General features: G+C 34.7%; 4 protein-coding genes across 5 annotated transcripts in view; 3 read left to right on the top strand and 1 right to left on the bottom strand.

The window, feature by feature from the left end:
• The window catches only part of LOC105560459, an 11,977-nt gene extending 3,476 nt beyond the window's left edge, over positions 1 to 8,501 (top strand). The window contains exons 4-10 of the mRNA XM_012009600.1: positions 490 to 1,098; positions 1,978 to 3,033; positions 3,866 to 4,356; positions 4,606 to 4,778; positions 5,317 to 5,402; positions 6,200 to 6,347; positions 8,314 to 8,501. Coding sequence (XP_011864990.1) covers positions 490 to 1,098; positions 1,978 to 3,033; positions 3,866 to 4,356; positions 4,606 to 4,778; positions 5,317 to 5,402; positions 6,200 to 6,347; positions 8,314 to 8,501 — 2,751 coding nt within the window. The remainder of the gene's footprint in view (positions 1 to 489; positions 1,099 to 1,977; positions 3,034 to 3,865; positions 4,357 to 4,605; positions 4,779 to 5,316; positions 5,403 to 6,199; positions 6,348 to 8,313) is intronic.
• LOC105560439 lies at positions 1,702 to 4,666 on the top strand. Of its 2 annotated transcripts, XR_001008831.1 has the most exons (4): positions 1,741 to 1,920; positions 1,978 to 2,898; positions 3,626 to 3,808; positions 3,866 to 4,666. XR_001008831.1 is itself a non-coding variant. In XM_012009565.1 (2 exons), exon 2 carries the CDS (start codon positions 1,984 to 1,986, stop codon positions 3,079 to 3,081), a length of 1,098 nt encoding a protein of 365 aa, XP_011864955.1. In that variant the 5' UTR covers positions 1,702 to 1,920; positions 1,978 to 1,983; the 3' UTR covers positions 3,082 to 3,606. The 2 variants fall into 2 exon arrangements, 1 of the variants encoding a protein (XP_011864955.1); XM_012009565.1 differs by lacking the exons at positions 3,626 to 3,808; positions 3,866 to 4,666 and having other exon boundaries at positions 1,702 to 1,920; positions 1,978 to 3,606.
• Positions 8,502 to 9,181: 680 nt separating the features above from the next.
• On the bottom strand, positions 9,182 to 12,338 carry LOC105560440 (jerky protein homolog-like). The gene is made up of 2 exons (XM_012009566.1): positions 10,869 to 12,338; positions 9,182 to 10,811 (listed from the first exon to the last, which is right to left on the bottom strand). The coding sequence occupies exon 2, from the start codon at positions 10,803 to 10,805 to the stop codon at positions 10,131 to 10,133; it is 675 nt and encodes a 224-aa protein (XP_011864956.1). The 5' UTR covers positions 10,806 to 10,811; positions 10,869 to 12,338; the 3' UTR covers positions 9,182 to 10,130.
• A 462-nt stretch (positions 12,339 to 12,800) lies between these two features.
• LOC105560458 (jerky protein homolog-like) overlaps positions 12,801 to 14,346 on the top strand; it is a 4,064-nt gene continuing 2,518 nt past the window's right edge. Inside the window, exons 1-2 of the mRNA XM_012009599.1 lie at positions 12,801 to 13,224; positions 13,282 to 14,339. Coding sequence (XP_011864989.1) covers positions 13,288 to 14,339 — 1,052 coding nt within the window. The 5' untranslated portion in view covers positions 12,801 to 13,224; positions 13,282 to 13,287. The remainder of the gene's footprint in view (positions 13,225 to 13,281; positions 14,340 to 14,346) is intronic.

Below are 14,346 nucleotides of genomic sequence, written 5' to 3'. Positions count from 1 at the left end.
GGATTATTTGAAATGGAGTAATATTACATTCACATTGTTTAAATTCTCAAACTGAAATATAAATATTTGTGGGTTACCACTACATAACGCAATTCTTCTAGTAATATATATTTTGCCTATCATTGTGCACATTTCATTGTGCATTATACTTAATTTCTCTCCTTTCTCCCTTCTAATATTCAATATTAATTCTTATTCCTAATATTTTGTCTCTATTGCGTGCCGGCCCTTAGGCCTTGATTTGTTTTAGGGATTTTTAAATGAACCTAACAAATAAAAACATGGTACATATGTATGAATCTTAAGTTCCAATACGTGCGATCTCATATCACATTTGTTTTGTGTAGCGTGGAATAAAACATTTTTTGTTTCGATTTCAGTCTGCCTCAAAGTTTTCATGTTGTACACAGAGTTTTCTGCTATTTATAAATTGTAAGTTATTTTCTAAATAATTTTTATTATGAAATAATAATTTTGCAATCCTTACAGTTTAAAATGGCACCAAACAATAAGAAGGTGAAGAGAAAACGCGTGGAGTTGAGTGTGGCGCAGAAATTAAAGCTAATCGAGAAGTTGGAACAAGGCGTGATCTCAGTGACGGATGTTTGTAACATGTACGGCATGCACCCAAATACTGTCTCGAATATCAGGAAATCAAAGCCCAAATTACAAAAGTTTTTTTTAACACACAATATTGATAGCTCTAAATTACATGCTTCTACAATAGGGAATAAAATACGCATGAATTTTGGGCCAAAAAAAAATTTAGGTAAAGCTCTGTATGGGTGGTATAGTCAAAAAAGATCCAGTGGTATTAATGTACAACAGCTCCAGTTGAGATCGGAGTTTAATGTTCTTGTAACACGTATGAGACTCAATATCAAGGAAACTAATCAGTGGGTGCAGCGTTTTAAAAAGAGACATGGCATTATTATTTCTTCGTGCGAGGAACCCTGTAGTGAACCTTCAGAGTCAGAAAAGAAAAATGGTACCGAAGACCAAGTTCTTCCAGAAGAACCTATAAAAGTTGAGAATCTGCCTTCTTCGCCATCTTCACCTCCAACTACTTCAACACCTACCAAAAATTTCGGAGAATCTGTAAAAGTTGAAAATTTTTCTTCAGAATCATGTTCGTCTCCAGCTGATATTTATCACAATTACGTTTGGTCAGAATATGATATTAAATCTGAAGGTTCCCCTTCACCTTCAGATGATAAATCCTCAGATGACAAATAAAGACTTGCTATCACTAAAGTTACAGCAAAACTGTCCCTCTTCGATTACTTTCTTAATCAACAAAGAGTATTTACAATGATATAATTTCACAATTTTGTATTATATAGTTCTGTATACCATATTCAAGCAATTATATTAAACCCATTAAGAAAAGATAAAAATTGCATTTTGTAACATTATATACAAGAAATACATTACGATGTTATAAGTTTCACAGCCTTTACTTGTGTGTTGTTTAATTACTATGGATTGGATTATTTGAAATGGAATAATATTACATTCACATTGTTTAAATTCTCAAACTGAAATATAAATATTGGTGGGTTACCACTACATAACGCAATTCTTCTAGTAATATATATTTTGTCTATCATTGTGCACATTTCATTGTGCATTATACTTAATTTCTCTCCTTTCTCCCTTCTAATATTCAATATTAAATCTTATTCCCAATATTTTGCCTCTGTTGCGTGCCGGTCCTTAAGTCTTAATTTGTTTTAGGGATTTTCGCACAAACTGGACCAATACAAACAGGGTACATGTGTATGCACCTTAAGTGTCGATACGTGTGCGGATCATATCACATTTGTTTTGGGTAGCGTGGAATAAACATACTTTGTTTTGATTTCAGTCTACCTCAAAGTCTTCATGTTATACACAGAATTTTTCTGCGATTTCTAAATTGTAAGTTATTTCCTAAATAATTTTTATTATGAAATAATAATTTTGCAATCCTTACAGTTTAAAATGGCACCAAACAATAAGAAGGTGAAAAGAAAACGCGTGGAGTTGAGTGTGGCGCAGAAATTAAAGCTAATCGAGAAGTTGGAACAAGGCGTGATCTCAGTGACGGATGTTTGTAACATGTATGGCATGCACCGAAATACTGTCTCGAATATCAGGAAATCAAAGCCCAAATTACAAAAGTTTTTTTTAACACACAATATTGATAGCTCTAACTTTCATGCTTCTACAGTAGGGAATAAAAGACTCATTGATTTTGGGCCATATACAAATTTAGATACAGCTCTGTATAAGTGGTATAGTCAACAAAGATCTAGTGGTATTAATGTACAACAGCACCAGTTGAGATCGGAGTTTAGTGCTCTTGTAACACGTATGGGAGTCAGTATGAAACATACTTATCAGTGGCTGCACGAGTTTAAAATGAGACATGGCATTATGGTATCTTTGCGCGATGCACCCTGTAGTGAACCTTCAGAGTCAGAAAAGAAAAACAGTACCGAAGACAAAGTTATTCCAGAAGAACTTATAAAAGTTGAGAATTTGCCTTCTCCGTCATCTTCGCCTCCAACTACTTCTACTCATCGCAACATTTCTAAATTAAATGCTTCAACAATAAGGAATAAAAAACGCTTGCAACATTCGAAAAACGCAAATTTAGATAAAGCTCTGTATAAGTGGTATAATCAACAAAGATCCAGTGGTATTAATGTACAACAGCTCCAGTTGAGATCGGAGTTTAATGCTCTTCTAACACGTATGGGACTCAATATCAAGGATACTACTCAGTGGCTGTATCGTTTTAAAAAGAGACATGGCATTATGGATTCTTTGCGCGAGACACCCTGTAGTGAACCTTCAGATGCAGAAAAGAAAAACAATACCGAAGACAAAGTTATTCCAGAAGAACCTATAAAAGTTGAGAATTTGCCTTCTTCGTCATCTTCACCTCAAACTACCCCTACACCTACAAAAAATTTCGGAGAATCTATAAAAGTTGAGAATTCCTCTTCGGAATCATGTTCGTCTCCGACTGATATTTATCAGAATTACGTTTGGTCAGAATATGATATTAAATCTGAAGGTTCCCTTTCACCTTGAGATGATAAATCCTCAGATGACAAATAATGGCTCGCTATCACTATAGTTACAGCAAATCTGTTTCTCTTGGACTACTTTGTTAATAAACAAAGAATATTAATATTGATATAATTTAACAATTTTATATTGAATAGTCCTGTGTATCATATTGAAACAATTTTGTATATTAAACGCATTAATGAAAGATAAAAGTGGCATTTTATAACATTATATACAAGAAATACATGAAGATGTGTTATCAGTTTCTGATCGTTTACTCGTATGTTATTTCATTTTATTTCATTACTTTGGATTGGATTAGTTGAAATAGGAAAATATTAAATCCACATTCCTTTAATTCACAAGCTGAAATATAAATATTTGTGGGTTGCCACTACATAACGCAATTCTTCTAGTAATATATATTTTGTCTATCATTGTGCACATTTCATTGTGCATTATACTTAATTTATCTCCTTTCTCCCTTCTAATATTCAATATTAATTCTTATTCCTAATATTTTGCCTCTGTTGCGTGCCGGTCCTTAAGTCTTAATTTGTTTTAGGGATTTTCGAACAAACTGGACCAATACAAACAGGGTACATGTGTATGCACCTTAAGTGTCGATACGTGTGCGGATCATATCACATTTGTTTTGGGTAGCGTGGAATAAACATACTTTGTTTTGATTTCAGTCTACCTCAAAGTCTTCATCTTGTACACAGAATTTTTCTGCGATTTCTAAATTGTAAGTTATTTCCTAAATAATTTTTATTATGAAATAATAATTTTGCAATTCTTACAGTTTAAAATGGCACCAAACAATAACAAGGTGAAGAGAAAACGCGTGTTCTTGAGTGTGGCGCAGAAATTAAAGCTAATCGAGAAGTTGGAACAAGGCGCCTCAGTTACGGATGTTTGTAACATGTATGGCATACACCCAAATACTGTCTCGAAAATCAGGAAATCAAAGTCCAAATTACAAAATTTTTTTTTAACACACAATAGTGATAGCTCTAAATTACATGCTTCTACAGTAGGGAATAAAAGACGCATGGAATTTAGGCCATATACAAATTTAGATAAAGCTCTGTATAAGTGGTATAGTCAACAAAGAGCCAGTGGTATTAATGTACAACAGCACCAGTTGAGATCGGAGTTTAGTGCTCTTGTTACACGTATGACAGGCCTGGGCAATTTTCACTGCCCGCGGGCGCCCGTTTGCCCGCGGGCAATAGCTGTGCGTGTCGGGCAAGAGTGGGGAGACAGTTTCGGCAAGAGTGGGGAGACAGTTTCGTAAGTGGGAAAGAACGTCGCGCTTTAGAAGTATAGTTCCGAATATGATTGAGACGTGGTGGGGCGATGATTGGAGTGGGGGCATGCCCGCGGGCATGCCCGCGGGCGCCCGCGGGCGCCCGTTGCCCGCGGGCAGCATTTTGCCCACCCCTGACGTATGAGACTCAGTATCAAGCGTCCTGCGGGCTGGCTGTACAAGTTTAAGAAGAGACATGGCATTATGGATTCTTTGCGCGAGGCACCCTGTAGTGAACCTTCAGAGTCAGAAAAGAAAGATAGTACCGAAGACAAAGTTATTCCAGAAGAACCTATAAAAGTTGAGAATTTGCCTTCTTCGTCATCTTCATCTCAAACTACCCCTACACCTACGAAAAATTTCGGAGAATCTGTAAAAGTTGAGAATTCCTCTTCGACGGAATCATGTTCGTCTCCGACTGATGTTTATCAGAATTACGTTTGGTCGGAATATGATATTAAATCTGAAGGTTCCCTTTCACCCTGAGATGATAAATCCTCAGATGACAAATAATGACTCGCTATCCTTATAGTTATAGCAAAACTGTCTCTCTTCGACTACTTTGTTAATAAACAAAGAATATTTATATTGATATAATTTAACAATTTTATATTGTATAGTCCTGTATATCGTATTAAAGCAATTATATTAAACCCATTAAGAAAAGATAAAAATTGCATTTTGTAACATTATATACAAGAAATACATGAAGATGTGTTATCAGTTTCTGATCGTTTACTCGTATGTTATTTCATTTTATTTTATTACTTTGGATTGGATTAGTTGAAATAAGAAAATATTAAATCCACATTCCTTTAATTCACAAGCTAAAATATAAATATTTGTGGGTTGCCACTATATAAAGCAATTCTTATAATAATATCTTTTATTTCTTTCATTGTGCATTATACTTAATTCTCTCTTTTCTCTCTTCTAATATTCAGTATTAATTCTTATTTCCTTCCTTAAACAAAATTTTCATTTTCGCTTTTCCGTGGAGCAAATCAACCAAATCTTTCCACAGATTCGCGCAAGCTCTGAATTTGGTTTATTACTACGTGACATTCTGATATGCGGAACGTATTTCTGTGTTTTTTTGAAGGATTATTTTATAACTGAATTAAAATCGCGTTTTGAAAGAACGGTATTAAAAAAAGTTCCAATAGCAAAGAGCATTGGATTATCATGGTACACAACGTTTTCGTTAGCTCTAAACATCGCGTATATTGCGCAGCAATAAATCCTTCTTAAGCGATGGTAAGCTGCATGCTACCATTTTTTTCCTGCGAGCCAGAAATTTCGTTATTTACACGAGACGATGATTAACTGCGATACGAAGAACGAAGCATATTGTACTCTTCCAATACCATTTTTACCAAATATCAAAATGACCGTCCTAATGATCAGATTAATTTATTAAAATTTATTTATTAAAATTTAATTTAAATTATTACTCTTCGCAATTTAATAGAATGCAATATGTTCCTTGAACATATTTAATAAGCAAAAAGGATCATCTATTTAGAAATTTATAATTTTATCAGGTGTATTAAAAATGGGAAATTATGGATTAATTTCATTTTTTATTTTGAAAATATTTATTAAAAGAAAATTGTTATTTTTATTGATCAATATTAATTTTCAAGATTTAATTAAAATGATTATTATACAATTCGATATATTGCAACGATAAGCAAGGGAAAAAGTAAGTATAAATCAAAAGTTCTTAAATAACAAAAAAGAATAACTCGAATGCTCTTATTTCTTGATGCAATTCGTTTTTTTTAAAGAAAGAGAAAAGTTCGTAGAAGAATGTGTGATTTTCAGTGCAGTCCATTCCACGACGCGATATACTGCGTATTCTCATCAAGGCGGGACGGATGTTTGAGCTTCGGGAACACCCTCGACCTCTGCTCGGTGTTCTCCGCGAATTGTCCGCAGGACGTTCGAGCTGCCTGGGCTTTTGAAATTTTCGGTAAGCTCGCGCAATTGAATCTACATCCGCAGGTTTTTGTACGCGAGCGAAATTCTAACTTTCGTCCCGGCAAATATTTGCCATCCGCCAATCCTACACGCTTATTAAACATACCCGCGGACAAAGCCTCAGCCGTCAAAAATACAATTACAAAACTTCTTTGTTTGCTGGTTGGAGGGGGGAGAAAAAAATTATCTCGAAGGCACTCTTCTAAACGTATATACATTTCGCCGAGACACCAAAGCAACCTAGATAGCACAGAGAATCAAAAAGAAATACTTTCTCAATTGCCCAATTATAAAATAAATTTCTTTTTCATTCTATTTTTATTCTAAAGTTCTTAAAACCCGTGTCAGATTACGGAATGAGATTAAAATTTGACCAATCAGAGTAAAATTCATTAAACTCGATATTAGTAAACTTTACTCTGATCAAATGTCAATCTAATCTCAATTTCAATCCATAGTCTGATACGGGCTTAATACTCAAGAAAAAAAATCTTACTAACACAGGTAGATTTCTAGCAATCGCGACAAAAATTTATCGCTATTTTTTGTATCTGTTAGAAAATTGTAGTCTGAAAAATTTATAGCAGCAATATTCTAATAAAATCTTCTGGAATGTTTAGGTTTCGTGATTAAATATTAATCATTTACTTGGTTAAAAATGAATTTCGGTACCATAACTAGAACAATGTTTGTAAGGAATATAACTGTTGTATGTGTCACAATCAAACGTTATAATGGATGAGCGCCACAGAAAGACTTTCTTCCTAACATTCGTTAACACGTCAGATATAAATTTTGTTTCTGATATTTAAATTGATTAAATATAAAACACACGCGGTTTCACAGTATTGGCTATTCATTTATGTATTTCAGTTATTTTTTTCGTACTTAAAAAATTGTTGCAATTGCTAGGTTTTTTTCAGTGAAGAGTTTAAAAGAAATTTGCTTTTACGTCACCAACTCTGAGCTCTTTTTCGGATACAAAAGAAATTCTTTTTATACTTTGTAAGAATAATCCTTTTAATACTACCGGAAAGAAGTCCATTTTGAACAGATTACGTTGATTCATAAAGAATGTTAAAAAGTGAATTCGCAACGATCATCTGTGCTATTTGGAATGGCAGTTAAATTTAACGACTTCTGAAAAAATTAAATATGTATGTTACTTTGCAAAATATATCAACCAGTTTGTCTTGAACGAAATTTATCGAGGTGCCCCGATATTATAATTACGATAATGCGCAAGGGATACAAGTTTATAGACTGTCGTCGAGCTTTCGCATAATAGTAAACGACGGCTCGCAGTCGATTTCGTTAATCGGGATCGTTTAATTTCGCGGAGCCACGTCAATTACCGTAGAAATGGAAACGCGCTCTCGCAGCAATCTGCCGATGCAACTGCGACTCCATTCAGATAAATTGGATCGTGTTATGCAGTATGGAAAGTATCATTTTGCGCGATCTTCAGTCAAATCCGAGAGATGTACTCTAGTTTCCATCATTTAAATTTCAAATTTATCTCCTTGGTTTATAATAAATGTCGCTTATATTAACTTAGATAATGTGACGCACAATTTGACGGGAAATAAATCACTGTATAATATGACACTAGATGCATAGTTATAGCATTATTAAAAAAAGATTAGTTTATTATTTTAAAAATTTAAAGCAATATTTTTCGAACTTTATTGAAAGTGAGGAAATTCTAATCACTTAGATTAAATTATTTTTAGTTTATCCTTAAAAAAACGCCAATTTTAAATCAGTACCGAGCAATATTTCATTTTCAACTGCATGTACAGACTACAGATCGCAAGATAATTCTTCGCATTGTCCACTGAGTTCTGTTTTTTGCGATAGGCAATTTTATTCGGCAATGTTATACACGTACTCGCAAACTCGTCTGTTTCGAGTGCGTGAACGCAAACAGCGACCACGCTGATCATCTTCATTTCCAGATTTCGACGGCGACAATCAAGTCTCTCTGAGCGATCTGATCGAAACGGTGCGGAGGCTGGCGAGCATGGAGGCTCGCGCGGGCAGGCCCGAATCGATCGGCAACGAGGACGTAGCGCGAGTAGTCGGTGTGCATTCCTGCTGTGCGTCCTCGACGCATCTACAAAGGACGGAATCGGGAAGCGATTAATCCTTTTGCCGAAAGCCGAGAGGCCGCTTTCTGTTGCAACAAATTTCCGGTGGCCGTTGCCGGCTCCGCGGCAGAAAGTAGGTGAATTGAAAGGAACTACCTTCTGCGAGGAGAAATTAATTCTGTAAAATTGCACTCGCTATCTTCAAAGCTGGGAATTGCTTCTAAAACTCTGCGAATTCTCTCTACTACACTAATAAAAATTTGAACCTTATTTTACTGTGAAAATCGGTGGTCATTTTTAATCTTCGAATTACGCTGTTAAAATACGAAGTGATTTGTAATTTTACTTCAAAACGTTAAAATTACCATTCAAATGAAATTAAGTTTCCGTTAAATATTTTTCAGTTTACTGTTTGATGTTAAAAATACATGATTTATTGTAACATTCCCTTTAAAATAGTAAATTTACGGCGCGCACAGCATACTAGGATCATGAAATTTTCTGTTGCGCACATTCCACTTTACTGAAATACTGCGATATCACAAACAAAAGAGTAAAATTCCATGTCGGACTGTAAATTTATTCAGAATTACTCCGTACACAACATGAAGACTTTGAGACAGACTAAAATCGAAACACAACGAGTTTATTCCACGATACCTAAAACAAATGTGATATAACTCGCACGTATTGAAACTTAAAGTTCATACATATGTACCCTGTTTTTATTTGTTAGGTTCATTTAAAAATCCCTAAAACAAATCAAGGCTTAAGGGCCGACACGCAATAGAGCCAATATTAGGAATAAGAATTAACATAGAAGGGAGAAAAAAGAGAAATTAAGTATAACGAACAATAAAAGAAATAAAATATATTGTTATAAGTATTGCGTTATATAGTGGTAGCCCACGAATATTTATATTTCAGCTTGTGAATTTAAGCAATGTGTATTTAATATTTTCCTATTTCAATTAATCTAATCCATAGTAATGAAATAACATACAAGTAAACGGTCAGAAACTGATAACACATCTTGATGTATTTCTTGTATATAATGTTATAAAATGCCACTTTTATCTTTTATTAATGCGTTTAATACAAAACTGCTTCAATATATGATACACAGGACTAAACAATATAAAATTGTTAAATTATATCATTATAAATACTCTTTGTTGATTAAGAAAATAGTCGAAGAGAGACAGTTTTGCTGTAACTTTTATAGTGATAGCAAGTCTTTATTTGTCATCTGAGGATTTATCATCTGAAGGTGATGGGAAACCTTCAGATTTAATATCATATTCTGACCAAACGTAATTGTGATAAATATCAGTTGGAGACGAACATGATTCTGAAGAGAAATTTTCAACTTTTACAGATTCTCCGAAATTTTTGGTAGGTGTTGAAGTAGCTGGAGGTGAAGATGACGAAGAGGGCAAATTCTCAACTTTTATAGATTCTTCTGGTATAACTTTGTCTTCGGTACTGTTTTTCCTTTCTGACTCTGAAGGTTCACTACAGGGTGCATGAAGCAAAGAATTCATAATGCCATGTCTCTTTTTAAAACGGTGCAGCCAGTTATTAGTATCCTTGATACTGAGTCCCATACGTGTTAGAAGAGCATTAAACTCCGATCTCAACTGGAGCTGTTGTACATTAATACCACTGGATCTTTGTTGATTATACTACTTATAGAGAGCTTTATCTAAATTTGCGTTTTTCGAATGTTGAAAGCGTTCTTCATTCCTTATTGTTGAAGCATTTAATTTAGAAATGTTGCGATGAGTAGAAGTAGTTGGAGGCGAAGATGACGAAGAAGGCAAATTCTCAACTTTTATAAGTTCTTCTGGAATAACTTTGTCTTCGGTACTATTTTTCTTTTCTGACTCTGAAAGTTCACTACAGGATGCCTCGATCAAAGAATCCACAATGCCATGTCTCGTTTTAAAAGTACTCGGCCAGTCCGCAGGACGCTTGAGACTGAGTTTCATACGTGTTACAAGAGCACTAAACTCCGATCTCAACTGGTGCTGTTGTACATTAATACCACTGGCTCTTTGTTGACTATACCACTTATACAGAGCTGTATCTAAATTTGTATATGGCCTAAATTCCATGCGTCTTTTATTCCCTACTGTAGAAGCATGTAATTTAGAGATATCACTATTGTGTGTTAAAAAAAATTTTTGTAATTTGGACTTTGATTTCCTGATTTTCGAGACAGTATTTCGGTGTATGCCATACATGTTACAAACATCCGTAACTGAGGCGCCTTGTTCCAACTTCTCGATTAGTTTTAATTTCTGCGCCACACTCAAGAACACGCGTTTTCTCTTCACCTTCTTATTGTTTGGTGCCATTTTAAACTGTAAGAATTGCAAAATTATTATTTCATAATAAAAATTATTTAGGAAATAACTTACAATTTAGAAATCGCAGAAAAATTCTGTGTACAAGATGAAGACTTTGAGGTAGACTGAAATCAAAACAAAGTATGTTTATTCCACGCTACCCAAAACAAATGTGATATGATCCGCACACGTATCGACACTTAAAGGTGCGTATACACTACGGCGAACAAACGGCGCGCGAACGAACAGCGAATTAGACAGATGTGTACACCACAGCGAATGCGAACTGAACTATCGGTAGTGTTCGATTCGCCTTCGGTCCGAGTCGAAAGTTCGTGCGCAGTGTGGACGGGATTTGTTGATGTTTCGCTGTTCGCTGTTGATCGCTGTTTACATCTGTGGTTGAAAGCGAGTTTTTTTTCTTTTTTAGCAAACCTGCAAGTACTATTAACGATGCACTTGCAATAATAATTGTTATATTGTCTGCTATTTCTATTTACATTATATTTGGTTAGATTTGATAGCGAATTTCGAATATGTGGCGAACGCTTTTGAATGCGAACGTTCGATACAAAGAAGAGAACTAACGAATGAGTCACGTATACGAATACGAACGTCCGAACATTCGCGTTCGCCGTTCGTTCGCCGTTTGTTCGCCGTAGTGTATACGCACCTTAAGGTACATACACATGTACCCTGTTTTTATTGGTCCAGTTTGTTCAAAAATCCGTAAAACAAATGAAAGATTACAGGTCTGCGTGCAATAAAAAACATATATGTTAGGAACAAGAATTAATACTGAATATTAGAAGAGAGAAAAGAGAGAAATTAAATAGTAAATTTACGGCGCGCACAGCATACTAGGATCATGAAATTCTCTATTGCGCACACTCCACTTTACTGAAATACTGCGATATCACTAACAAGAGAGTAAAATTCCATGTCGGACTGTAAATTTACTGTATAGAAGTGAAATTCAAGACATATGTATGAAATGTTATGGATGAACCGGAAGCTAGTTTACAAATTATGTGACTAAAAATACCAGATTTAAATAATTTTTTATAATATTCTTGTATTTGTAGAGAAACCAATGGAAAAAAATGCAAATTATATGTAAAAACTCATGAAAATTCAGGACAATTTACCAAGAAATGAGTGAAATTTCTTCGTAAATTTGTATTGAGTTTTATCAGTGTATAGTATGACAATAATGTAGACTAAATTACCGAATTTGTGAAGGAACTGGATCAAATGTTTGACAAGAACAAAAAGTTAGGGAGAAGTATATGAAATTACTGGAAGAATTCTCGCATGTTTCTATGAGATACAAAACGTTAACAAAGGAGTGTGCTAAGAGAAAGATATAAGTTCTTGATACACTTCAAATCATTATTTTCTTAGGATCATCCTTCCTAAATTCTATTACCATCGCATGTTTTTAGAGACGTAGAAGGTCAATTAATGGTCTGTGAGATATACTCTTGGTGGATTACCTCTTCCTTCCGAGAGGTGGCGATTGAATGAAACCTAACGATGTTTTTTGGTTGGATTTTTTTGAAACTCTGAGTCATTAGAGCAGCGCACATCCCTCTACGCCACAATCGCCAAGTGACAATTGAATAAAAACCGACAATTTCTAGTCGGATTTGAACTCGGAGCCTCGGCTCACTAGAACAGCGCTTAACTCTCTGCGCCACGATCGCCATATAAAGCGTGAATTAGTTAAATATAAGTTAATTATAAAATTGTAATGTAAAACAATATGAGTCCAAAACTAAAACTCGATTACAACCCTAGAAGTTAATCATAAGTTGAACATGCGAAGAAATTTTAATTTCCTTTATAATTAAAAAATTTCTTACACAAAGAAAAGTGCCCAACGAGAAATAACTCGTCGATCGAAGATATCGTTTCGACGAATCATTTCTCACTGCGTAGTAAAAAGAATCAGTTTTGGAAAATTCATTCGCGACAAGTTTCTCGGAATTAATTGACTTTAAATTGGAACGTGTGTGCAAAGTCTGGTATTTTGGAGAGCACGTATATAGTGTAAATTCTTACGGCGCAAATACTACATAACGCAATTCTTATAGTAATATCTTTTACGTCTATCATTGTGAACATTTCATTGTGCATTATACTTAATTTCTCTCTTTTTTCCCTTGTAATATCCAATATTAATTCTTATTCCCAATATTTTGCCTCTGTTGCGTGCCTGTCCTTAAGTCTTAATTTGTTTTAGGGATTTTCGCACAAACTGGACCAATACAAACAGGGTACATGTGTATGCACCTTAAGTGTCGATACGTGTGCGGATCATATCACATTTGTTTTGGGTAGCGTGGAATAAACATACTTTGTTTTGATTTCAGTCTACCTCAAAGTCTTCATGTTGTACACAGAATTTTTCTGCGATTTCTAAATTGTAAGTTATTTCCTAAATAATTTTTATTATAAAATAATAATTTTGCAATCCTTACAGTTCGAAATGGCACCAAACAATATGAAGGTCAAGAGAAAATACGTGGAGTTGAGTGTGGCGCAGAAATTACAACTAATCGAGAAGTTGGAACAAGGCACCTCAGTGACGGAAGTTTGTAACATGTATGGCATACACTCAACGACTGTCTCACGTATCAGGAAATCAAAGCCCAAATTACAAAAGTTTTTTTTAACACACAATATTGATAGCTCTAAATTACATGCTTCTACAATAGGGAATAAAATACGCATAAATTTTGGGCCAAATAAAAATTTAGATAAAGCTCTGTATAAGTGGTATAGTCAACAAAGATCCAGTGGTATTAATGTACAACAGCACCAGTTGAGATCGGAGTTTAGTGCTCTTGTAACACGTATGGGACTCAGTATCAAACATACTAATCACTGGCTGCTCAATTTTAAAATAAGATATGGCATTAAGGGTTCTTTGCGCGATGCACCCTGTAGTGAACCTTCAGAGTCAGAAAAGAAAAACAGTACCGAAGACAAAGTTATTCCAGAAGAACTTATAAAAGTTGAGAATTTGCCTTCTTCGTCATCTTCGCCTCCAACTACTTCTACTCATCGCAACATTTCTAAATTAAATGCTTCAACAATAAGGAATAAAAAACGCTTGCAACATTCGAAAAACGCAAATTTAGATAAAGCTCTGTATAAGTGGTATAATCAACAAAGATCCAGTGGTATTAATGTACAACAGCTCCAGTTGAGATCGGAGTTTAATGCTCTTCTAACACGTATGGGACTCAGTATCAAGGATACTAATAACTGGCTGCACCGTTTTAAAAAGAGACATGGCATTATGAATTCTTTGCTTGATGCACCCTGTAATGAACCTTCAGAGTCAGAAAAGAAAAACGGTACCGAAGACAAAGTTATTCCAGAAGAACCTATAAAAGTGGAGAATTTGCCTTCTTCGTCATCTTCACCTCAAACTACCCCTACACCTGCCAAAAATTTCGGAGAATCTGTAAAAGTTGAGAATTCCTCTTTGGAATCATGTTCGTCTCCGACTGATGTTTATCAGAATTACGTTTGGTCAGAA

Source organism: Vollenhovia emeryi, unplaced genomic scaffold (genome assembly GCF_000949405.1).
Source record: "Vollenhovia emeryi isolate VEMERY1.0 unplaced genomic scaffold, V.emery_V1.0 DF939230.1, whole genome shotgun sequence".
Lineage (NCBI taxonomy): Eukaryota > Metazoa > Arthropoda > Insecta > Hymenoptera > Formicidae > Vollenhovia > Vollenhovia emeryi.
The sequence above is the reverse complement of the archived record's forward strand: the minus strand, read 5'-3'. Positions and strand labels throughout refer to the sequence as shown.

What these genes read in the sequence shown, in the direction of transcription:
- LOC105560440 (XM_012009566.1), bottom strand. Translation starts at nt 10,805, where the DNA reads ATGGCACCAAACAATAAGAAGGTGAAGAGAAAACGCGTGTTCTTGAGT.
- LOC105560439 (XM_012009565.1), top strand. Translation starts at nt 1,984, where the DNA reads ATGGCACCAAACAATAAGAAGGTGAAAAGAAAACGCGTGGAGTTGAGT.